Below are 26,547 nucleotides of genomic sequence, written 5' to 3' on the forward strand. Positions count from 1 at the left end.
AAAGTTTTTCTGAGAAAATATTTTTGTCAAATTGTGTCTGACAGTACAACCACAAGATGCAACTGGGTGAGGCTGATAGCACGCATGCACTTGTATGGTTGCTTCCTCGTTCCAGTGCTGGGTGTTAAACTGCTCATTGACAAAGGATGATTAAGAACATGAATATCCACACAACGTCAGAACAATCCTCCAAAGTCATCAGAAAGCTTGTTTCTGAGCAATTCAGTTCATCTAGCTCTCTCTGACAATGGAACCACAAAAATGAATCCTGCTAAAACTGGCTAAGGCATTGTCATGAGAGCTGCCAACTGTGGGCATTCAACTACACAAAGGATGAGTAAGTAACCTAAATGTAGATATATCTACGGAACAGTTGTCTAAGATCACACTGGAAATTTATTTCTGATAAGGTAAGGCTATAATGCTAAGCACATTTACTCGGGAGTAAATCTCACTGAGCACAATGGAATTCACTTGTGAGTAAACATGTACTGTTCTAATTCACTCTGACACTGCAGCTATAAGACACATCTGGATGAAATTGCGGGGGGGGGGGGGGAACAAGCACAAAGTTGCTAGCTTTGGCACACATGGAAACGAGAAAGGTGCCTTACACCAGATCAGATCTCTGGTCCTTCAAGCATAGGGGAGGGCAAAGTAGAGACTGCCCAGATGTTGCTAGACTGCAACTCCCAGCAGCCTAAGGCAGCACAGCCAATGATGACAAATATAAATTGCAACATCTGGAGGGCCACACAATTCCCCCCTTATCTACATGGACCGTAGAGACCCTCTCCAAGCTTTCAGACAAGAGCCTGATCTAGCTGGAGATGTTAGGGGTTTAAACTGTGACGTCTGATATGCAGTGTGTGACTCTATAACTTCATTACAATCCTTGACCTGAAATGTTCATATATAATACAGTTTGGTTTGGTGGTTGGCAAATGATATATTTTTCTAATTCATTTAAATTGCCTTGGAAGGTGGTGCATACTTCTTCCGTGGAGGTTTTTAAACAAGGAGAATTGACCACTTCCAAGAGACACTTAGTTTTTTGTACACTGGCAAAGTATTACACCAGGAGCCCCTTCAATCTCAACAACTTTATGATTGTATGATTAATTTAAAACAGTGATGGCGAACCTATGGCATGTGTGCCCTCTCTGTGGGCACATGTGCCGTCCTCCCAGCACAGAGTTTGCCAGAGTTTGTTACTAGAAAGCCAGAGGAACATGGCACTTTGCAGTAAATAAGTGGGTTTTGGGTTGCACTTTGGGCACTCGGCCTCTAAAAGGTTCACCATCACTGTTTCAAGGTAACAGTAAGCATAGTTTAGATGAGATGTAATCTAACTATCATTTGGATAAGCCTGATTATAAGGTGTTGAGCATCATGGCACATGTTTTAACAGATAGTCTTTCAGATTCTTAAAGATATATGTGGATGTTTAGGTACACAGTAAATACAACTGATCAAGTACACTGTTGGTATTCTTACACTTCTTAGAATTGGAACTAACCAAGCATGCATTTTCACAAGGTGTGCTTTAAATGGCAGCTAGAGTTGCTAGTTTAAAAACTGGTCTCCTGTACCTCTAATGGTCACGTAGAAGAGGAGTATTTCCCTGAAATGCATAGTGAAGCATGACCAAGCTTTCAATCAAAAGCAAAACATTGCTGCACTACTTGCTTCCTTTAATCTTTATACTTGTTGAATATGGCTCACAACAGCTGTAAATCACACAGTGAATCTCTACTTCACACACCTCTTGTTGTTAACTGCCTTTGAGTTGACTTCAGCTCTTGGTATGGAGTAAGACATCTCCAAGCCCTCCTATCTTTGACTGCTCTGTTCAAGTTCTGTAAACTCAGGGCTGTGGCCTCCTTGATTGGATCTATCCATCTAGTATGTAGCCTTCCTCTCTTTCTGCTACTGCCCACCTTTCCCAGCATTACTGTCTTTTCTGCTGAGTCATGCCTTCTCATGTTGTGGCCAAAATATGACAGCCTCAGCTTTATCCTCTTGGCTTCCAGGCATGATCTGTTCAAGGGCCCATTTGTTTGTCTTTTTGACTGTCCAAAGTATCCTTAGTACTCTTCTCCAGTACCATATCTAGGGTTGCCATAAGTCAGGACCTCCAAACCGGGACAAATGTAGGGCAAATGTAGGACAACCTTTTCAAATGTAGGGCACATTTTATAAAAATGGAGGACATGCGGAAAAAATTGATGCTTTTTAAAAATGTTAATATAAATGCATGATTCTTAGGCATGATCAAAATGGAGGACATTTGGGCATTATTCCTAGTCAGATGGCAGAAATGGACTTCCTTTTCTGCCCAAACCACCCCCCTCCATTCCAAAACACACACAACAGCACATTTGGGCACTTCCCGTGGCTTTACTTAACATGGCCTCTTGCATAGTTCAGAGGCTTATTCCATAATCAAACCCCTTGAGTTTAACACTTAGCATGGTTTAACATGGCTATGCATATTGAACATGTCAAGGTGGTTTCACAAGAAGTGGATTTGCCGTTTCAGGTTTCTTGCACCATCTCTACCTCTCAGAAGTGTGTACTTAGTCAAGGGACTTTGATTTTTTTTCACTGCACATGAGTTTGTAAAAAACAGAGCAGCTAACATTGGCCATGCCTGAGAGGCTTGCTGATATCAATATCACCATCACCATCATCACCATCATTGTCACAACAAGGGAGACTTGTTAGCATTAAAAGCACAAAAAATACACCAAAACCACCCTTTGGAAGGTGACACTCTCTCAACTTCAGAAGCTGACTCAAATCACATCATCACCACACTATCCTTGTCGAAGCAAGGGACAATTGTTAGCATTAAAAGCATCAAAAATACACAGAAAAGGCACTTTAAAATGCACTTTAAAAATACAGTTTAAAAAATACAGCTTAAAAATGCACTTTAAAAATACAGTTTAAAAAATACAGCTTAAAATGCACTTTAAAAATACAGCTTTAAAATGCACTTTAAAATACAGTTTAAAAAATACAGCTTAAAAATGCACTTTAAAAATACAGTTTAAAAATACAGCTTAAAATGCACTTTAAAAATACAGTTTAAAAAACACATACAGTACTTCCTCCTCCTCCTTCTCCTTCTCTTCCTCTTCCTCTTCATCCTCCTCCTCCTCCTCCTCCTCCCTGGCACCAAAAAAGGGCAAAGGAAATGGCCCTTTCCTTTCCCCTCTGGCTGCAGCCCAGCCCAACAGAGGAGGAACTCCTCCTCCTGAGTCTGGCTGGCCAATGGGGGCAGACTGGGGCTGGAACAGCCCCGCCCCCTGCCAGCCCTCACAGGCTGAGGCCTGGAGGACCCAGCCTCAGGAGGAGGAAGTCCTCCTCATTAGCCCTGCGTGCAGCTCTGCAAGGGCCAGCAAAGGCAACCTCATCCACCCGGGACAAGGAGGAAACCGTGCAGGGACGCCCCCTAGTGGTCAAAACCCGGGATTGTCCCGCCCCCAGCCGGCTTATGGCAACCCTAACCATATCTCAAATAAATTTATTTTCTTCTTGTCTGCTTTCTTCACTGTCCAGCTCTCACATCTGTACATGGTGACAGGAAACACAATGGCTTGGATGATTCTAACTTTGGTGCTCAGTTATTTATCTTTGCTCTTTCAGATCTCTTCTAGCTCTTTCATGGCTGCCCTTCCCATTCCTAGGAGTTTATCACACCGGGGCTGATTTTGGCATTAAAGAGAGATTAAAGTGTATTTAAAGCATCCTGCAAATAAAGCGAAAATGGCAAGTAATTGCGTGAATGATTATCACATGCAATTGTGCAAATAAAGTGCATTGTCACCGCTGAAATCCCGAAAGTTAAAAGATGTGTGTTAACGCTTCTTTGTGACCACTTTAGTGGTGGGTTTTGTGCAACGTTGTGTGAAATTGTTTCATGTAATTATGCAATTTTTCTGGGATATTCACAGGATAAACTCCCAATCACCTTTGCATGATAAACTCCCTAGTCACTATAGACAGAAAGAATTTGAGTGGAGATTCAGGAGGACTTCTTTCAAAAGAAAGTCAGACTATGTTCCAATTCCTGAATATCTTCGGCTAATAATATGGTGTTGTCCGCATATCTTAGGTTGTTAATGTTGCTTCCTCCTTTCTTTGCTCCTTTTTTTCTGATTCTAATCCTGCTTTTCTAATGACTTTTTCAGCATATAAGTGAGACAAGTAGGCTTCTTAGTCCTGCTCAAAATGGAGGGCGTTTTGGAATTCGTCTTGGACAGAAGGTTGAGGAGGCCTAGGGGGAGAATTTTCCTCAGGGCTTTTAGATGGAGATGTGCTCAGTTACAGCTGTGGAAACTGCTGGTAATGTAGAGGCTACAGTTAACATTTTTACAAGCCACTCCTTTTGTTTCAAAGTGAAAGCACATCCTTCCTCCCAGCCCCACTGCCCCTGGCATCTCTTTTTCTTCCCACAGGAGGAGCCTTGCCTGGAAAGCTGAGGACTGAGCCAAGAGAAGAAAAGGCAGTAGCCACCCCCCTTTGCTGCTGAAGAGGAAGAACCAAGCCTTTCCCGCCCAACAAATAAATAAATAAATAAATAGGAGGGGCAGCTGAGGGAAGCCTTGGACCCATTTCCATTGCTCCCTCCTTCCAAAAGCCTGCTTTGGGGGAGGCCAGGTCTCTACACTGTGGGTACACCAGGCTGTAACTCACAGCTCTCCTTCCCTGCCTTCAAAGCAGCCTCTCCAAACGTTTGCAGCCCTCTGGAAGCCACCTGCTGCAGGATGCATGCAACATGCTGCCCAAGGTAAGAAACAGGCTGCACACACACTGCAGGAATAATTCGGTTTGACAACGCTTTAACTGCCACGGCTCCATGCTCTGGAGTTCAGGGTTTTCTGGGCAAGGCTTGTTCAGAGGAGGTTTGCCCTTGCCTTCCCCTGGGACTTGCCCAAGGCCACCCACTGGGTTTCATGGTTGAGAAGGAAATTGAACCCTGCTTTCCAGAGCAGGGTGACCAAGGTGTGTCCTACATTTCTGTCCAGGAGGAATTGCAAAATGTCCTCCCTTTTGAGCAGGACTAAGAAGCATGGATTTATAATTGTAGGAGTGTTTTGTAGCTTTTATTTTGCTATGCCCTACCCTTTTTTGAATGCCTTATATATTGCAGTGCCTTGTCCTCCTTTGCAGTTATGACATCTGGTCACTCTGCTCCAGAGTTGTAGTCTAGCACTCAGACTGCTAGGCCACGCTGGCTCTCATGCCCTCTCATATTTGAGGGTATGCTTGCTTAATCCATCCTCAGCTACTACATCTTGTTGCAGTTGTCTCAGTATTGTGTTCAGTAGCAGGGGGCCTGCCTTGCTCAATGCATTCAGACTGGATTCATCTGAATGCGCCATTGCATGATGTAGGCCTGTACAGCTTGTGATAAAGTCACTGCCAATGAGAGCAGATCTCTCTGTCAAGAAGAAAAGAGCTGCAGTCAGATTCACAACTTTAATTTTGTTTTTGAAAAAGGAAGGTGATATAGAAGGCAAAACATTTAGCCAATGAGTTTTCATAAGGAAATTTGCAGCCTTGTCTGAGGCATTGTATAGGCTTCTCATTATCTCCCAGATGAGCAAAAAAAGCCAAGGTACACACCCAAAGTAAATCCATATTTGCATTGCAACATGTTATTTATATGAATTAGCACTGCTTACCACTGTGGATTTTGATTTCTCTCCCTTCCCCCAGAAACCACTGGCAGAGATCTAGGGGTGCACTGCTATATTTTATGTAAATACTGGCCAGATACGATGTGGACTAGTATACTCAATTGTACGTATTGTTAGGAAGTTTCTACTGAAGAGGATTTTTAATTAGCTCAAATTGCTGAGAGGGATGTCCTGCCAACTCCTCAAGGCCTATTCTGAATTTGTCTACAGAAGGACCAATTAATTCCTTAAGAAATAGTGCAGAGACAGACTTCTTCAATTAAGGTTTGATTTTTATTAAAAGGAAAAACACACACACACACAGCAATAGGCACACATATATATATATATATATACACACACACACACTTGAGACTCAATGGAAATAAAGGAGGGGAAAATGGGAAAAGATTTGAGGGTGATATTTACTCCAGTAGTCTTCTCCTGGAATCCAATGCAGGGAAAGGGGGTCGAGTGGGGCAATAAGACACTCCAACAGAAGGGGGGGGGGGTAGGCTGAGCCGGAGCTAAAGTCAGAGTCTAGTGTGGCATGAAGCCAAGCTGTATTCTTAAAGTAACACACTGACGGGGCAAATCCAGAGGTTCTTACAGGGAAAATCTAGCCTCTGGCCAAGCCATTAAGCCAGAGCCTAGACAAAGGTGCTTGATTGCCTGGACGTTTTTAAACCAAGGTGTAGGATGGCATTGCAATTGCAGTTGGGTCTGAAACAATCAGGGGATGAAAACCAGGCAGATGGGTGGGTCGTTGATTTGATCACCAGCCCATCAAGTGTGAGACTATGAACAACCAGTTTGTATTGTCTTAAGCTTGAAGGTGATAGTTGTCCCATTAGCAACTCCCACATCACCTTTTGGGAATTTCCCAGAGCATTGGTTACAGGGGATCCTGCCCTGACTCATGCGAGTGGCCTACCTGGCCTCCTTGCCTCATCATAATGACAGTCAGTTTGGGGTCAGAGGGAACTCCACACACTCCAAAATTTATAAAAATCCGGTCTTGCTAACAGTATGGGAATTTTACTTAGCAGACTTTTGACATTAAGTGTGATATAAACATAAATCGTTATGAAAATGTTAACAGCTTGAAGTGCCATGTATTAGTTTGCACATAATGTATATTATTGTAAGCTTGATTTTTAAATAAAATAAAATAAAAACTACCTGCTGGGGATGCTTTAGATAGAATTCCTGCACTGAGCAGGGGTTTGGACTCAGGCGCCTTCCGACTCTGATTCTCTTGACATACAGTAATTCATCCTGATCTCACTATAAGCTGCTTGATAGCAGTAAAACGAAACTTAACACTTTTTGAAAAGGCTATGCTTTGCTGCCCCCTTCTGGTACTACGCTTAAAGCTTACCAAAATAGCTTAGCCAATAACATCAAAAATCCACCAAACAATGATATATTTATTGGATCAAAATGCACAATACAGTATAGATGTTGCAAGCTTTCAAAGCTCCACTGACTTCTTCATCAGGCAAAAACCATACAGGAGACAAAATAATTGAAGATGTTAGTCATATGCGGACGACCCCATAATATTAGCAGAAGACATTCAGGAATTGGAACAGTTAATAAGGAAGGTCAAAGATGAAAGTCCAAAGGCAGGTCTGATGCTGAACTTAAAGAAAACAAAAGAATGACCACAGAAGAAATACACAAATTCAATCTAGACAACAAGGAAATTGAAATAGTTAAAGCATTCCCATATCTAGGATCAAACATTGACCAGATTGGAGACTGCAGTCAAGAAATAAGAAGAAGACTAGGAATGGGAAGGGCAGCTATGAAAGAACAGGAAAAGATACTAAAGAGCAAAGACATTCAACTGAGCACTAAAGTCAGCATCGTTCAGGCCATTCTATTCCCAATTACCATGTATGGATGCAAGAGCTGGACAGTGAAGGAAGCAGATGGAAAGAAAATCAATTCATTTGAAATGTACTGCTGGAGAAGAGTACTTAGAATACCATGATTCTTGAACAGATCAGAGGAAGCAAAGATGATTAAGCTGAGACTATTGTACTTTGGCCACATCATGAGAAGGCATGGATCACTAGAAAAAAAAGTAATGCTAGGAAAGGTAGAGGGGAGAAGAAAGAAAGGAAGACCACAAACCAGATGGATAGACTCAGTCAGGGAGGTTATGGGGCAAGGCCTTTCAGGACCTGGGCAGGGCAGTGGAGGATAGGGATTCCTGGAGATGTCACCTTGAGCTGGAACCAACTCGAAGGCAGCTAACAACAACAACAAAGTAATAGGCCTGCATTTTGCTGTTTTTGGTCCCCATTCAGATGGTATATAGTTTAGGACATTGGTGAGAAACTGTAGTTCCCTGTTCCTCCATCAATTTTAAATCCCTGGGAAATCTTGTTGTCTTCACAATTCCAAGGTACATGAGCTCTGCTTCTTAAAATTATTATTATTATGGTTTTATTTTACTCTTTTTAATTAATTTTATTGGTTTCAGTGTTTCATTGTATTATTGCTGTATTTTTTATTTTTAGCAGACTGTACTAGCAGCCCCTTTGAAAAGAAAGTTGCAAGCAAAGGCTAACAGTCCTCCCAAAGCAGTTTTTTTTTTTAAAAAAGTATATTTTCCAGCCATGGATATATCTGCTCAGATATCCCATGATTAAGAAAAAACAAACAAACCATGATCCTGTTGGCTGGTGTATAACAGGAGGAGGTGTAGGCAGCAATTCAACAGCAGAATAGCAATTACAGTTTCTCCTCCTAACTTGCGACCTTGAAAATCCACAGAGGAGCAACCTCCACTATTTTTAATGGGGTGAGCTTGCACAGGTGCGCGCATGGGCACATGCCCCATTGAAGCCTGTGGGACTTGAATATGCAGGAGCCTCTGTTTTCATGAGGGTCCGGAACAGATTCCCCCATGAAAATGGAGGGCGAACTATACTCCTTTATAAATTTGTCTTGGTTTAATAATGAAGTAATCAGTTCCTGCTTTTTTTTTTCCAGAGTTGTCTTGCCTCTTTGTTTTTTCCTGGATTCACATTAATCCTTGATTTACTAAACAGTTGCACCAGGATTTCTGTATGCTCATGCCATTATACGTTTCCACTCCAAGTCCTATCTCCAATTTATAACGTGTCTGATTTTTCTGTTCATCCAACTGCACCCCTATCAGTTTTCCAAACTCACCACTTTTTCCCAAGTGGAGATTTTGTGTAAAAAATAAAACCCTGTCACAACATAGATAGGAAGGACTTTGAGCATTCACGCTGCACACAGAGCTTCTCAAAAGGGAAGAAGTTGTGCTTTTACCTCCCTGCCAGGCAGCCTGGGGCAGAACAAGAGAGCTGTTTTATCCAGGAGAGAACCAAAAGATAGGGTTATTTTCCCTAATATCCTTCACTTGAAACCTCTTGTTTCATGATTGATTTATAAAAAGCTTCACTGGTGCCCATGTGGAAACAGATTTTTTTTTTAATCTATAAGTTAGTTACCCTCAAACTGAATATGGTTTCAGATACTGTGAACTCCATTTTCTTAAACAACCAGGATTATCAGACAAGGGATGTCCTGTCCCTGTCCTGACATGTTCCCGCCCTTCCTGCATGATTGCAGGAAGGACTTTCAGATAGGATTTGTGGTTATCCCATCCGGGAAGCGCAAATGATGGTGATTGCGCGAAAGGTTTTCAGATTAAGTCGCACAGATACTGCCATTGATGTGTCATTAAAGTGACGTTGGCTGGCATTTTGTATTAACGGAAGTTCACATTAATGCAGTTCCACTTTAATGACAGGTTAATGGAAGGATTGGGGCTACAGTTTGAAAGCCTTTTGCACCATTGCAGTCATTGAAGGGTTAAGGATGGGATAAGGATGAGGGAGCGATCCCATCCCTATCCTGTCCCTGTGTGAAAATCTCCTATGTGGTGATATGATGAAAGCATCTTGTTGATAGCTATTAGTGGATGTGGAGTCCAGGGGACTAGTTTGTTTCTCAGATGTTTTCAAATGATTCTGCTCAGATGGATCAACAAAATCACATGAACTGAATTTACACCAGCTTCTAAAATTACTTCCCTCTTTCCTAGGATCACACAGTGGGCAAATTATAACATGGAACACCAAGAACAGCCATGGTACTAGTTCAGGCTTTGCACACTTCCAGATTATGAATGTGCATGTCACTGGAATCACAAGGTAAAGTGTGTGGTCAGTCTGTCTGGGACAATGGCCCCCAAACTGTGCTCTTTAAGGGATTTTGGATTTTAGCTCCCAGAATCCCAGACTATTGGCTAACATGGCTGAGGCTTCTGGGAGCTGAAGTCCAAAATCTCTTAAAAGGCACAGTTTGGAGACCACTGATCTAGGAGGAGAAGTGTATTTAAAAATAATAATAAGGACACCTTTATCATTTATCCACTAGTTGATTTACCCAATTCAGAAAGGCCCTACTGTGGAAAAGTGCTCTGTTGCCATTCCTTTGGTCCACTGTAGTGTTTGGGAGTATTTTGTGAAACAACAGGTCTTCTATTGTCCACACAAACTGGGAAGGCCCTGGACAAGTAATTCCTTGCTCAAATATGCACATTGCAGTCTAAGTCTGATGTCTATTGTTGGGAGAAATTTCTCAGTATTCCACAAAGATCTCTGAACTCTATCTTACACACTGTACCTTAAGTAGTAAGCAGTAAGCATCAAATGGGCCACCTTAGTTATGGTGGGAACACTCCTGATTTCAATCATAAAGAAACAGATGAGTAAAACAGCGGGGAACTGAAACCCTGCATATCCATTCCTGACTAGACCATTAAACTGCTGTGAAGACCTGATGGATCTCCTAGGAAAGACTGAAGATTACATGAAACTGAAACAGTATGCTTGCTAACTGACAGGAAAGTTAATTAAAAATTATGCAGCATTTTCTGGTGTGTTCTGCTGCATGAGCCAGTAAAGCTTTAACCCTTAAAACTGGGTCAATTTTCTCTTTTGGATCATAGGATTCACTCCTGTCCTTCAGCTGGTAAAACAATTTGTTGGATGGCTCTGGGGAGGGGGGGGGGGGGATTCTGTAAGATAGAAATCATACCTGCAAAGAGCTGGTAATTATTATACAGACTGAGTTTCCCTTATCCATCATTCCAAAATCCAAAACTATCCATGAGTGGCTGAGAAAATGACACTTTCTGCTTTCTGACGGTTCAGTCTACACAAACTTGGTTTAATGCACAAAATTATTTAAAATATTGTGCATAAAATTACCCTCAAAGTATGTGTATAAACTATATATGAAACATGAATTTTGTGTTTAGACTTGGATCTCATCTCTAAGCTATCTCATTTTGGATATATATGCAAATACTAGTATTCTGTAATCCAAAACACTTCTGGTCCCAAACATTTTGGCTAAGGGAGACTCATCCTGTATCTGGAATGAGGAACATGTGTACCTTCCAGATGTTTTTGGACTGCAGCTTCTATCACCCCTCACTGCTCACTATGCTGGCTAGTGATGATGGGAATTGGGGCCCAATAAGATCTGAGTTGGTGTATTACTGAAGAGGAGAATAGGAATGGGAACATTTCCCTCTTAACAAAGGATCTGAGTTGGTGTATTACTGAAGAGGAGAATAGGAATGGGAACATTTCCCTCTTAACAAAGGGTAAATAAATGTGTCATTCTGTCCTTACTTTTATCCTGGTAATTCAGTATAGTGAACTGGCACAAGATCAGAGGTATGAAAAATGTGGTTCCATTTTTGTGGCTATTCCTAGATTCAAGGGACTCTGGACCATAGTCTTACTTGTGGATTTTGTCTACAGTGAAAACAGTGTCTTCTGTTTTAGAGTGTTTAAAAATTTCCTTCAACCTATCTGCAAAGCAAATGCTAGAAATCTACCGTATATCTTTCACCATGTTATTTTCCTTTTTAAAAATATCTTCGTTAGTAATTTTCATTAAAAACAAAATTGTAACATAAGTATACATTTCCAGCACTACGTTTCATTTTTTGTTGCAAATCACCAATTTATTTTTCTTTCCAGCTCTGCTTGTTAGTTCTCCACCAAAAAAACATTCGGCTTCAAAGTCAAAATGGGTATGTATCTCCTCTTCCAGCAGCCTGGACTTTGGTATGAGCCAGCATTTTCTCCATACAGCTAAAGCTAACATTTTTATGGTTTTAAATTGCGATTGAATTTTTATTTTCAAGTTTTAATGTTATGTATATATTGTGTTGTTATTTTTTATTATTGTTATTGTTATTATTATTTTGTATTCTTTGTTGTGCACCGCTTTGATCAGTTTTGGAAAAGCGGTATATAAATAAATATATTATTATTATTATTATTATTATTATTAACATGTATGGACCTTCCACAGCCCTTATTTTAATCAGGCCACAACTGTGAGAGGTTGGCTAGCTTGACAGAACAGTGACTTGCCCATTATCACCTGCTAAAACTTCATGGCCGAGTTGGGGATATGAACCCTTATCTCACTAAACCTGGTCTGGCACTTTTAACCACAGTACTGTTCTAGCCTTCTCACAGCTGGAAGGAGAGGTTTGTACCTCAACAGGGATATGCTGAATGCAAGAGAAGCCATACAGTAGTGGACAACTCCCCACTTATAGAAACAAACAAAAATAAATCCCTTTGCAACAGTTCCTAGCCAGTAGGAAATGGTCACTGCTGGAAACCGAGACCGTGATCCTCTGACCTTTTATTTTACCATCCTCATTAGTCTGTCATGTGTGAACATATGTGTGTGTGTGTGTGTGTGTATAAAAATATAAATATAATAAAAGGCAAAAACTAAGGATGGATGAAGTGAAGCCATGTGTCTTCTGTGGTATACACCTATCTTAACAGGAGATCATCTCATACATTTTGAGAACTTTTAATTTCTCAACTTTGACTTTTCTAAAAATGAACTTCTGACTAAATGCATGCAAGATTTTAATTATATAGGAAGGATTGCAGGATAGTTGATGCCATATTGAAACCTACCAATTTTTACTTTCAGATCACACTGGTTTACCTCTGGATGAATGGCATGAGGGTCATGTTAAGTGTTGGCTTGAGTCCATTGGGATTAAAAGGATGTATGTTGAAAAGCTCTGTGAAGAGGAAGTAACTGGCCCAGCACTCAAAATATTAGACGATAAATTCCTCAAGAGAATGGGCATGAAACAAGGCCAGATCCATATATTAATGCAGAAAAGAGATCAGCTTTTGCAACAGGATAGTGGGGCAGATGTCACCAAAGAAGTTTATGAAACCATTAGGGAAATGCCTGCATTAGACCACAGCAAAACTAATTCATCAAGGAGGGAAAAACCAAAAGTCAAAGACACAGACACATCAACTGAAGAAGGTAAAAGTGACAGAGAGAAAGAGAAACACATATCTGACATTAAACCAGTTTCTTTGCTACATAGAGATTCAGAACCACAATGCTCAAATAAAGAAGTCATGGCACACACAAGTGATGTTCTGAGCAAAATGGAAAGCACAAAGAATACTTCTGTTCTGCATGATCGTGTACGCTTGAGCACGTTCAGGCCATTCAGCACCAACAACACTAATTTTAAATATGTTAGAAATGCAGTCCTTTCTCCAGAAACAGGAGTCCTCAATCTGATCAGTCCTTGCCATGAATACAAGTCATTTGCTACTGCTGCTCTGCTGGACAGGCCACGGTTGCAAGCAAAATTTGCCCATGAAGTGATGAAGTTTGCTTCTGCTTGCCTGAATGTCCGAACAAATGGCACTATTCACTTTGGAGTGATGGATCGTGTTGAGAAAAAGGGCTGGACACATGGACAAATCATTGGGATACCAATTAGAGAGACAGAAATGTACGTTGATGCTTTGGATTACATAGGGAAATGTTTTGATGCAAATGTTCAAACTGCTGCAAGGCAATGTATTCACCCTCCAGTTTTCATTGAAGTTATTCAGACAGATAGCCATGAACAGTATTTTGTAGTAGAAGTTGACATTGAACCATTATCTGACATTATAAAAGGAAAGTTTTTTCAAGTACGTCTACCAAATTTTAATGAAAAAAGTAATAAGGTAAACTTAGAAAAAGATAAAATTGCCTTCCAAAGAGCTGGTTCAAGCTCTGAACCAGTAACAATTGAAAATCTAGTGACATTCATTCAGGATTTACAAGAAAGAGACATTTGGAGGAAGAAAGCTGAAGAATCCAGTCATGAAAATCAAACAGATGTTCCGCAAAATTTAGGGCGAAAATTATCTGTCTTGTTGACAGATGGCAAAAGCTACTTGGACAGCTCTATGTGGTACATTCTTGTTACCAACAAATGTGGAGAGGAAGACCTTAAATCTATTAACTTTTTGAGGCACATTAACATTTTCTGTGTATTTGATTTTGATGAAGACTCCAATGTGTCAGGTTTGTACTCCAACTACAAAAAATACCATGCAACCAGTCCTCATTTTTTGCAAAATTATTCCAATGACAACAAGATGAGCACAACTGAATTTCAAAAACATCTGTGCCTATTTGTTAAGAAAAGCTGGATATTTTGCAATGGACGCAGCGACTTCCTTGGTAATGAAAAAACTTGTGATGAAAACACTTGGATTAGAACAAAGAGAAAGTATTTGAAAAAAGCAGTATCTTTTATCTGTGATGACCTCCTCCCAAAGGGATCTTTTCTGGTGCTCTTCTTACTATTATCACCTGTGGAGAAACCAATTGTAGACACCTTCCATGAATTTTACAGTGAAATGAATGGCATGGATTTCATAATATGCCTTTCAGAATCTAGAGAAAACTATGAGAAATGGGCTAATCTAGCACAGGCATCCTGCAGCATTGAAACACTACAACAGCGGAGTATTGTAGGCATGAAGCTAAGCCATGTGGATGCTACCATCCAAAGCATGCTGCCCTCTACAACTAATTGCAGACATTTACCAGTTTCCACAAAGGGTCTGTGTGTACTTCCCCCACTGGAAGAAGAGAAAATGTATTCTCTTGAAATATTGTGTGCTGACCAATGTGATGATATCAAATTAGACTTTCTGAGTACAAGAGAAATACAGATGATAGATGAAACGTTTTATAGGGGTAAAAAAGTCAGCTGGAAAAATTTTTGGCTTGCTGATAAAAGGAAGTGTGGGGAAATTATCGAAAGGGAAGCCTGTAAGGAGGTGTCTAGAATGTTGAATGATTTTGTATATGGGAGTTTGTTCCGGTATTCTGTTGCTAAACTTAAAGTGTTTCATGAACCTGGGAGTGGAGGAAGTACCATTGCAAGGCAAGTGCTGTGGAAGCAGAGAAAAGATTTACGTTGTGCTGTCATCAAAACCACATATCCAGTTACTACTGTCTGTCAGCATGCAGTTGAGTTCCAATGTTATGATGAAAAAGACCTCAAAAACTGTCTCCCTGTCCTCCTTTTGGTGGAAGATTATGATGAAGAATACCTTGAGGAATTAAATTGTGCTTTAACAGATGCCATGGGGTCTAACAAACGACGTTCTTCCAGGCCTTCTTTCATCCTTTTGTGCTGTAAACGGTCCAATGCCCCTGATAAATTTTGCAAAGCATCCCCTCAGGATACAGTGTCTGTTACTCACAAACTGACAGATAAAGAGAAAAGCCTGTTCAGAACAAAGATAGAAAAATTTGAAAATCAGAAGGATTTTAAACTGGAATACATACTTACTTTTGTTCTCATGAGTAATGAGTTTGAAACAACATACGTGAGAGAATTTGTAGAACACTTGCTTAAAGATATAGACTTAACTTCCCGGGAAACTAGTTTAATGAGATATGTTGCCCTACTCAATTTCTATGTACATAATTCATACATCTCTTTATCTCACTGTGAGGCTTTCCTGGGACTTATGCCATATGAAGAAATGACCGTAAGGCAGTATGATTTCATAAGTAACTTAAGTGAACAGGCACGGCTTATTTTCATTGAACTGAGAGAAACCACCACATATATTTCATCTATTCGAATAATACACCACCTGGTGGCAAAAGAAATACTGAATCAGCTCTCAGGAAGTCAGACTCAGAGTGAAATTGCCATGGAATTTCTCCAAGAGAAAGCGTTTCTTCAGCATCGGTTTGGACGGGAAGAGTTTATAAAATTCATCAGAGATCTGTTCATAAGGCGTGATAAAAAGAGTAGAGGAGATAACACTGACAGCCTTTTCTCCCCATTCATTGAGCATGTCTGTAACACAGAAAACCCAGAAAAAGCCATAGAGGTTTTAAAATATGCTTATGAATGCTTGGGAAAAGATGCATTCTTTGCACAACAACTTGCCAGATTGCATTATGTTTATGAAAAGTTTGAGGATGCAAAACTCTGGGCAGAAGTAGCCAAATCTCGTTTGCCAAATGATTCATTTATTTTAGACACAGAAGGGCAGGTGTATAGGAAGTGGTTTAGCTTTAGGGTGGACAAAAAATCAGATGAAGACACTCCTGAAGATACCATTCAAATTATAGAAATTGCCCTTAAGGCTATGAAGTGCTTTAGAGCCACACAGCAGGCTGCAAAATCTGAAAAGGATACCATGAATAACTCAGGTTATTTTGGAGAAGTAGAAGTGGGATGTCGCCTACTGAAACTGCTATCTACTCTTGATGTATTTCCTAAAGACACAAAAGGAGAGCATCCTGAACTTGTCCAGTACTTACTTACAGATTACATTCCAGAAGATATTAAAAAGCCATGGGGAAAACTCCACAGCCGGTTAAAGAGCTTACGGCAAAATATTTACAATGCTCTTGACTGGATTTCAGAGGACTTAAGTTATTTCCAAACAGATAAAAACCAAACAGATGATGAAGATAAGAGAGAAGAACAAGTTTATAACCCTAGAGGATGGCTCAAAAGACAATGCAAGGTTTATGCAACATTTTTTAGTTCTGATACACTTGCTGAAGAAAATGGTGCAGGATCTAATACCCAGCTGATTAGACAAATGAATATTTACAAACATGGTGGTGGAAATGTCACCACTATTCTCTCATTCCTTTCAGATAAGAATGATAAGAAATCCGTTCAAAGTCTGGAAAAAATAATAAGCTTATATTCAGAAGACCCACAGAGTCTAGAGGATACAGACCTTATAAATTATATATTGTGTCATTGTACTCTCGCTTGCCTGTCACCTGGTTCTTCCAAACTCCTTGACCTACGCACACTCCGAGAACTCAGCAAGAGGTTCTTTAAAAAGTGGAAAACTACTTTCCCTGCCAGCGCTCATTTTTTGCTTACTTTACTCTACTGGCCTGATGGTGCTTTGGATAAAGTCTCTTCCTCAGATAAAGATGACATCTTAAAGTCCGCCCTCGATACCTTGAAGCGCTTGCATGATATCAAAATAAAGGATGTTGCCCCAAGGAAGAAAAGAATCTACACAATCTTTTTCTTGGGCAAGGGCTATGGCCTGGCAAAGATTGTGCCCAGGACAAAGATTGATAAACTAATGAAAGGCTCCCTGGATGAGCGTCGAAAAAACTGGCAGAATGGTCAAGTGTGGAAAATAGAAGAAGTACACAATATCCTGGAAAGGGTAAATGGATGGACAGAAGATGGCAGAGTTTTTGCAATGGGGCACTCTGGACAGCTTCCAATTCTGCCTCTGCATTTTGATTCAGTGCCGCCTGGGAATGAAAATGTAAAATTTTATCTTGGTTTCTCATTTAATGGACTTGTAGCCTATGACATTCGAGTGAAAATGTAGAAAATGTCCTATCAGTACTGTATTAAATTGCAAACTACCCAAAGAAATAATGGGTTTGATCCAGACCTGGTCATATTTAGTGTAGATTCACTGAAATGCTGTCAGTTAAGACTAACACAAATCCCCTTTAATTCAGGGGGGTAAAACCCAAGCATAATCAAATCTAGATTCAATCTAATACATTTTTTCTCTCTTCAAAATTCAGAAAAAGTCAATTCTGACTATGAAACACAGCATATTACGGAAAATGTTTTTAGATATTAAATACAATGGCATCCACTGGAATTTAGTTCCAGGAACACACATACCTATGGATACCATAATCCATGAATGCTCATGTCCCATTGTATACAATGGCATTTTAAAATGGTGTCCCTTATATAAAATGGTAAAATCAAGGTTTGCTTTTTGTAATGGAGGGTATTTTCAAGCCATGCATGCAGAATCCATGGATACGGAGAGTCAACTGTAGTTACGAGGACAGAAAAAAATGTGAACCTCATCAGTCATGGTTTGTACAGAACTGGGCACTTCTACAACTACAGTTGCCCCTGTTTTCACAGGGGATCTATTCTGGACCTCCCCCACCCATGAAAATGGGAAATCACTTATATTCAAGCCCCATTGACTTGAATGGATGCGTCCCCCCTGCAGGAATGCCCTATTTTGTCCATCTTCGTTTGCCACCTGTAAATGGGTGAGAGGCGTGGACCTGAAGTCCACAAAAATGGAAGAATGACTGTACTGAAATCTGCACTAGCTCTGCATAGGGCTGGGCTTCTGAACATTATCTCTGTGCTAGATTGGCTGTCCCTTCCAGAGCTTATCCCTATCGTTTTGCTCACCTTACTTTTAGCTGCTTTCTGCTGTCTGGCCTTGTCCACTCATCTTGCCATTCATTCTTCTATATTTTGGTCTTCCTTTTAATTACTAGACTTAAGTTCAACAATAAGGCTCACTTTTCCATTCCCTCAATGGTTAGATGTGGTTGACTGTCTAGGGAGATATATAGTTAAACATAACAGAGGTTGAAGACAGAACATCTGTAAGAAACTCCCGGTGGAAAATGCATAAACTTCTGCATGTAAATGCTGTGTGGCTATATTCATTTGCTTTTATCATTGGATCATATCCACAGTCTGGTGGATCAAGCTGTATGTAAAATATGTATATTTTTGTACACATTCTATAGATGGATTGTGATGATTGGCTTTAATTTCTTATTGATGAATATATTTTTGTATTTTATTATATATTATAGATGTTTCAGCTGCATAGTTGAAAAACCTAATATTATTGTTAGGTGAAATACTCCATTTTAATTTTTAGAAGTGCAAAATAAAACTAGTTAAAATCTATTCTAAGAATACTAAGAGTATCATTTGGGGGACACTCAGACAACTCCAAAAGGGATAGAACAAACCTTGGAGTTCTATATAGTTCCTAGCTCTCCCCCACCATGTTTGTTTTCTGTACAGTGGGCCCTCCATATCCACAGGGGTTTGCTTGTGCTCCCCCAGACACCATAACAAAACAAAACAAAAAAGCAGACAAAGGTGCCCCCACATTATTCAATGGCAGTGAAGAACACGTGTGTGCTGAAGCATGTATGTTCACCACTGAATAATTTGGGCTGTGGCAATTCACAGGCAACAAATCAGCAGATCCAAAGACCACCAATACAGAGGGTCCACTGTAACTTATTCTCTCTATGCAGTCACACCCCAAAAATAGGCAGTAATTTCTAAGGCCGTGTTGGCAAATCTATGGCATGCATTTTGGCAAATCTATGGTACATGGGGGGTGGGGAACAGGAGGAATAGGCACATGCCTATTCCTTCTCTCCCCCCTCTCTCCCAGGCCTTCAACTGTCTCCAGAGAGGCAACTGAAGGTCAGGCCATCTCTTCTTAGCCTGTCACTTGAAGGCACACAACAATACAGATTGATTAAATAAAGTAAGGGGAACACAGTTCCCATGGAGTATTCAAAACTTCTCCCCTACAGTGCACAAGAAGCCAGTGGGTCAAAACTGAGAAGATACTTCTCTCCAATCCTCCAAGTATCAGTAGCATGTACAGATGTGTAATTCTGATTGTAACCGTACATATTTGGCTACAGCCAGAAAAGCCCTGGTTTCCCCTTCTTCCAGTGTCAAGCTAGAGCGTGGTTGAGTTGTGCATGGCCATGTAAATAATGTGTGGTAGCAAACTAGGGGGCAGGGCAACTATGCTCTGACCCAGCCCCACTGCTAGCACAAGATCTGCTGTCCTAGGAGGACTTCCTAATATTTTCATAACTGCAAAAAGCTGGGAGGGGGAAATCTATAAAAGAGGAGTGTGTGTGGAAAATTAAAAGAAAGTGGAGAAACACTGTAGAAAGGGGAGAGGATATGGGAACAGCAGAAGAGAAAGAGAGAAAATAATTACCTACCTATAGGGTAGATGAGGACAAAAACTTCGTATAACCAAGAAGCTGAAAACCCATTCCCGTTACTATGAGTCCTGTGTGGTATTTTAGGGATAAGACATTCAAAAGCTATTACAGCATAAAGGTTCCTCAGAAGACAACCATTCAATGTGGTCATTGAACTTTCTGTGAATATATGCTGCATTACCTAGGGGCTAGGCTACACGATGAAAATACTACTCATACCAGTCAAATAGAATGCAATCCAGCCACATGTGATACAAAGGAGTTCATGCCCCCTTCTCCCAAAAACTTAAAGTCTACATGGAAAGGCTTCACAGTTTTTACCAAAGTATCTGCAGAAATCCACAGAAATGTATATTATTGCACAAGTGGCTGTCCATCTGCTTCACATACGTTTGGATAGCTGTGCATTTTTGGCAGAGGTAGGGTGAATAGATGTGAATTTGTGCAGGAAAGTGAAGACAACCATTGATGTGAATGTGCAAAAATCTGCAGTGCATAATACAAGTGTGTAGATTATCCCTAAGCAAAGACTGGGTAACCATCCCTTGGGGATATTGTAGTTGGGGATTTGCTACGTTGGCAGTGAATAGAACTAGATCTTGGAAATGCTTTCTTACCTTATGATTTTTGATGAAAAAGGCTCAGAAGACATTCTTCTGAACAAAAATATCTCATTTTCATTTTACATGGCTCAAGACATTTAAAGATGAAGCTATTATATAGCCAGATGGAACAGTATGCTGACAGGAATTCAACTATCAACAAAGCATAAGAAAAGATGCAGGGAAAGCAACCAACATGTATCTGATTTGGGGGCTTTCTGTAATGGAGTTATTGCTTCACTTGCTGAGTTCTTGGAATCTTTAAAATTAAATGCTGATCTGTTGGTGACAATTAAGGTTTTGCCACATTGCAACATTCAGTAAACCTGGAAGAAGTTCACAACTTGCTAGATACATATCCCAACCAAGGAAACTTTCCTTGGCACATGAAACTCACAAGATGACAGTATCCCATTTGGTCTATTTTCCTGTACTGTCTAAGAAGGCAGAAATGTTAACAGCTCACACAACATGAATATTTCATCAGCACAAGTACCACTCTGAAATCCATAACTGGATGTACACTTCCAGCTAAGACAGCAAACCAATACCTCTATCTCTATCACAATATCCCCAGGGCAACAATGCTTTTACAGATGAATTAATTCAAGCACAGAACTAGTGATACAGGTAAAACAAAAGAACAGGTGTGATTTATCTCTTTAAGGAGTTTATTACACGAAGAAGATTGGGAGTTTTTCCTGTGAATATCCCAGAAAAATCCCGCACAATTACACTAAGCCATTTCTCACGATGTTGCACAAAACCTGCCATTAAAGTGGCCACAAAGATGCATTAATGCGCCTCTTTTTATTTTCGGGATTTCAGAGACAATGCATTTCCGATATCACTTTATTTGCGCAAGTGTGTGTGATAAATCATTTGTGCAATTACTCCCCATTTTCACTTTATTTGCAGGATGCTTTAAATGTGCTTTAATCTCTCTTTAATGCTGAAATTAGCCCCAGTGTGATAAACCCCTTAGAAGCTATGGACAGCATTTCCAGGGGAGTGGGGAGGGTAGGAGGAACTAGCCTATTTTACTTTCACAGGCGGGTTACAGACGGGCAGGGGAAGACGTCTTGAAGGTGTCTTCCCCTGAATACGGAGCCTCCAGACCACCCGCCCCGGGGGTGTGGCTAAGGTGGATGGGGCTTCCACACTGGGGGTAGTGAAGACGCCTCACCTGGGGCCGTTTCTGACCCGCAGCTTCCATACCGCCGCCTCGCAGGACGCTGCAAAGAGAGAGGCAGCTTCCACACGGGCGGCCAAAAACGCGGCTTTTTTTTTCTTTTGCCGGCTGGCGGATGCGCAGCTGTGTTGCTGCGGCGGTCAGCACCGGCGGCAGAAAGCGTATGTGCACATTTAAAGCGCCCAGACCCCTTTAAACTTTTCCCCCCGCCCTACCCAAGAACAAAGGTGGCCTCCTGCCAGCTGGTGATCAGCTGGTGTTGACATCCTTGTCCACTTGCACGTTGCCAGTGTCACCAGCATCATGGATGCCTCCTCTCCTTTGGTCCCTGCGCTCTTGCTGAATCTGCAATGCACAGCCACAGCTGTCGCTGCTGCCACCGCTGTCCCCCTGCCATCCCCCATCACCTCCCTTGTACATATGTAAATATTTATAGATTTAGCGGTTTTTTATTGTTAGGTGAAAATGGCGCAGGAATGTGTGTAGGGGTTCACTTTAAATTCCAAACTTTCCACAATTCTAGCAGGGCATGCGTACATGTTGCTCTAGGGTTAGGGTTATGAGCATTAAAATAGAGTGCAGCTGTGCTGCAGCTTCCACATCTGCATGGCATCTGACGCTCTAATTAGAGCCTCTGTGCAAACTGTGCATGTTCCAATTAGAGCCTCTGTGCAAACTGTGCAAGTTCCCGGACCCCGACTCATTATGCGACGCAGCTGACTCGGAGCCTTTAAATGGGCAACTTAAATTTGTGGCGTGACAATTGTGGCGTACAGGTGCAGCAGCTTACAGACGGAGATGCGCAGTTGCGCAGTATATAGAAAAGAAGCGGGAAAAAGCAGCACCTTTTTAATGCCGCTTCTTCCCGCTTGGGGCGTGCAGGTGGCGCTTCGTGGCGGCATTCAGGTAAGGGCCGTCTGAAGGCTATACCTTCATGACATCATGAGCACACCCCTTTTTGCCCGTCTGTAACCCGCCACAATAACCCTATAAGGTCTATTAGGAAGGGAATGGGGATTGCCCTAAGTCACCTTTTTCCTTCATGGATGAGCATCCCTCCAGTCCATCTGATACCATCCGGCCTCAAAGGGAGAGAGGCAGGCCAGGTCCATCAGGTCTAGCTAGCCCAGAGTATGGAGAGGCCTCCCTCCATGCCATCTGCCAGGGTCCAGGCCTCAGAGGGAGAGAAGAACCGCTGGACTTATTTCCCTTCTCCACTGCCATTCCCTTCTCCTTTTGTCTCATGTCTTTTTAGATTGTAAGCCTGAGAGCAGGGAACTGTCTAATTAACTAATTAGTATCTGTAAAGTGCCATGTAAATTTATGGCGATATATAAATAAACATAAATTGTTGTTGTTGTTGTTAAAAACAATTTTCTCAGATACTGGCAAAAAACAGTCACCTCACTTGATTCAAGATGGTGATGATTTAGCCATTGTGGCACAAAAGGAAATTGGATGCAATAGTGTATGTGACACATAGCAAAATGATGTAGTCTTCTGTGTTGGTATTGTTATAGATATTCACATAAACCTTTTATCTGCAGATTTCAATATGAATTAATTAACATTTTTGACTACACAAGTAGTTAGCTCCAACAATATTCAATTAATATATGTTGTAAACATGGAAAGGTAACAGTCATTTTAATTTTCAGTTTATCATTATCTTGATTTAAAAAATAACCATGTTGCAGCTCTTTTTAAAAAAAGGGTACTGCCTATATCTACTCTTCCCTCAAGTTCAAATTTCTAGATTGCTTGCTCTGCCTTCAACCATGAGTTTACTGAGCCCAACACTGACTTTCCAGACTCCACAATCTCTTCCACCACAACTTTACATTGATTCTTCTTAACCTCTTTAATTCCTGTGTCATGTCATTGACTTTTCATAGCCTGTCACTTGCTAATCCTATCCCTGTGTCTGCTACTAAAATTCCATGATTGAGAACTTAGATGATAGAATATTCATAAACATTTTTTAAAAATCACATCCATTTGTCCTCCAAGTGGATCTGTCACAAAAACCTTTTAATACATATCCAGGCTCTCCAGGAACGTGAATTTTTCAAAAGAAAGAAACAAGACTATTTATCGGAGCAGCCACCTGATAGTTTAAAGCCTATATAGTTGTTCTGTGAGTCCACATACTGTTTAATCCAGCAGTACAGGCAAATGTTGTATAAAGTACTGTATTTTCTTTTGCCAATCAAACTGACTGTGGATTCTAGTATTACCAAATGGCAAAAAAAATTTCCCTGGCTACAATTGCACTACAGAAATGATCCAGTTTGGCACTGCTTTAACTGCCACTGCTCAATGCTATGGAATTCTGGGAACAGTAGTTTGCTGTGACACCAGAGCTTCAATTCCCTGAATTCTGTAGCATTAAGCCACAGCAGTTGAAGTGCTGTTGAACTGGATTATTTCTGCAGCGCAGGTGCAGTCCCTGCCTGTTCTTTCCTCCCTATTCAAAATGTTTGCAGTTTTATAGCATAACCCCCATCTCATTAGTCAAATGAGATACGAACCTCATTTGACTAATTTGATTCAAATAGCTACAAACACATTGGCCATTGCTTTTTGAGTGCTCAAGATGGATGGAATTAGAATGGAATACATTTTAAAACTGCTTTCAATTTTTTTGTCCCAACAATACATCCTTATTTCCTTTCTTGCTATCTCCATTTCATGCCTGCTGACATTTACAGATAACTCTTGTATTCTCTTCAGTTTACTTCTCTACAGCCTTTACAACATTATTGTTGTTATGTGCCTTCAAGTCATTTCTGACTAGGAAAACCTATCGTGGGGTTTTCTTGGTAAGAGTTCTTTAGAGGGGGGTTGTCTTTGCCTTCCTCAGAGAGGTGTGACTTGCCCATGGTCACTCAGTGGATTTCCATGCTTGAGTGGAAATTCAAACCCTAGTTTCCAGAGGCAGAGGTCCAAAACACACTGCAGAAATAATCCCATTTGAGACAGAATTAACTGCCCTCGCTCAGTGCTAGGGAATTCTGGGAACTGTAGTTTTGTGAGACATTTAGCCCTCTCTGTCAGAGAGCTCTGGTGCCATGATAAACTACAGTTCCCAGGATTTCCTAGCACTGAGCCAGGGCAGTTAAAGCACTATCAAACTGGATTATTTTTGCAGTGTACTTTGGACCAGAGTCAAACACTCAACCCACTACACCACACTGGCTCTCTCCTTTACAATGTAATGTTCCTTATATCTGCAACAGCTTCTTTTCTCGAGATTCAGAATCTTTCTAACTCAAAGTGCAAAAGTAAACCTAGGCAACCACTTGTGCACTTTTGTATAAAGGAGATCTGAACCACCTCTTTCCCCTACATTACTTTGCTGCCTCTCCCACCATCCTGCTCACTTCCAGTACTGGAGCTGGCCTGTGGGAAAGGACTAAAAATAGCTGAACAGTGAGGCAAAGGAAGGGTAGATTGTGTCCCATCTCCCACACACTTTTTTTTTTTTTTTGCTAAACAAAAAACTCTCATGCACAACAGACACACAGATACACCTGACAGATAAACAGGAAGCTGCCTATTTCATAAATATACCCAGTTTTGACTCTAGGAACAGCTTGACCCTAGACAGTTTTATCCTAGCCACTCTTATGCTTTGTTTTTTTAAACCTTTTCTTTCCCTGGCTAACTTCTGCTTTTCATTTTCCTTGTCAAAGGCTCTCTAGGCAGCAGCTATGACATTGCTACATTCAATACATGCCATTTATCAAGAACTGCTGGCATTTACTCAACAGTATCATGCCCTCCCCAGGTAAGTGCTTCTGCCCCAAGGGGCATGCTAATTTTTGACTGGCCAGTGGCTAATGGCAAACCTCTGAATAAATCTTGCCAGGAAAGCCCCATTATAGGGTTGCCTTGGGGTTGTCATGAGTCAGAAACAACTTGAAGGCACACAGCAACAATGGCTCCACTGTTATCCACATTCCAGGAAATGTGGCTTCCTAATGGGATAGAGGACTGTGGCTGCCAAAAGCCCAGGCAGCTACTCAACTCAAGAGATAGGAAGAGTGCAAATAAGGCATTTCTAACTACTAGGGGTGTGGATCAGATTACTTACAACAGCATTCCCAATTTTCCTCTAGATGTCCATGCTGGCTTGGAATTGCATGTTGTAGTCAGGTTAGGGAAAGCCAGCTGGCTGGATTCTCAAGAGAAAGATGCTGGCATGCTGGTCTCCCATTCCTGATATTTATCCCATTCCTTGGATAAGCCACATTCTCTTAGAGGAAGACAAACCCCCTTTGAACAATCTTACCAACAAAAGTCCATGATAGGTTTGCCTCAGGGTCACCCTAAATTGGAAGTGACTTGAAGGCACACAACACCAAGAATCCATTCTACCATTCTTTATCATCTCACCAACTCATGGTGCAGTGGCCACAAGATTGAGTTTGATCCTAGGCAGGGCTCCAAGGTCCACTCAGCCTTCCATCCTTCTGTAAAATAAGTACCCAGCTTGTTGGGGGCAATTAGCTTACACATTGTAAACTGTTTAGAAAGTGCTTAATTTGCTGATAAGCTGTATAGAAATGCACTTGCTATTGCTATTGTGCACATCTCTAAAACAATTTAGAAGATTTTTTCCAGATCTAAGCACCATACTCCATAAATACTGTATAGCTATTATTATTATTATTAACTTTTATTTATAAAGCGCTGTAAATTTACACAGCGCTGTACATACAATCTTTTAGTTAAATGGTTCCCTGCCCTCAGGCTTACAATCTAAGAAGCTAGAAAATGTTAAAAAGAAAAGGCAACCAAAGAGGTCAAAGGTCTGGAGCATATTGCCTATGATGAATGATTATGTTGCATAGAGGATCTTTAGCTGACAAAAAGGCAG

General features: G+C 40.9%; 1 protein-coding gene across 3 annotated transcripts; it reads left to right on the top strand.

Moving 5' to 3' along the window:
- The first annotated feature begins 163 nt into the window (after positions 1-163).
- LOC149322407 (sterile alpha motif domain-containing protein 9-like) lies at positions 164-25,449 on the top strand. Of its 3 annotated transcripts, XM_089477015.1 has the most exons (5): positions 164-337; positions 4,467-4,798; positions 9,781-9,889; positions 11,735-11,787; positions 12,717-18,795. In XM_089477015.1, exons 4-5 carry the CDS (start codon positions 11,784-11,786, stop codon positions 17,435-17,437), a joined length of 4,725 nt encoding a protein of 1,574 aa, XP_089333141.1. In that variant the 5' UTR covers positions 164-337; positions 4,467-4,798; positions 9,781-9,889; positions 11,735-11,783; the 3' UTR covers positions 17,438-18,795. The 3 variants fall into 3 exon arrangements, 2 of the variants coding, with proteins under 2 accessions (XP_089333141.1, XP_089333150.1); XR_016271724.1 differs by lacking the exons at positions 164-337; positions 12,717-18,795 and adding an exon at positions 25,361-25,449 and having other exon boundaries at positions 4,383-4,798; XM_089477024.1 differs by lacking the exons at positions 164-337; positions 9,781-9,889 and having other exon boundaries at positions 4,383-4,798.
- The last annotated feature ends 1,098 nt before the right edge of the window (positions 25,450-26,547 follow it).

Source organism: Sceloporus occidentalis, unplaced genomic scaffold, assembly GCF_023333645.1.
Source record: "Sceloporus occidentalis isolate IW3139 unplaced genomic scaffold, rSceOcc1.0.p SCAF_1, whole genome shotgun sequence".
Lineage (NCBI taxonomy): Eukaryota > Metazoa > Chordata > Lepidosauria > Squamata > Phrynosomatidae > Sceloporus > Sceloporus occidentalis.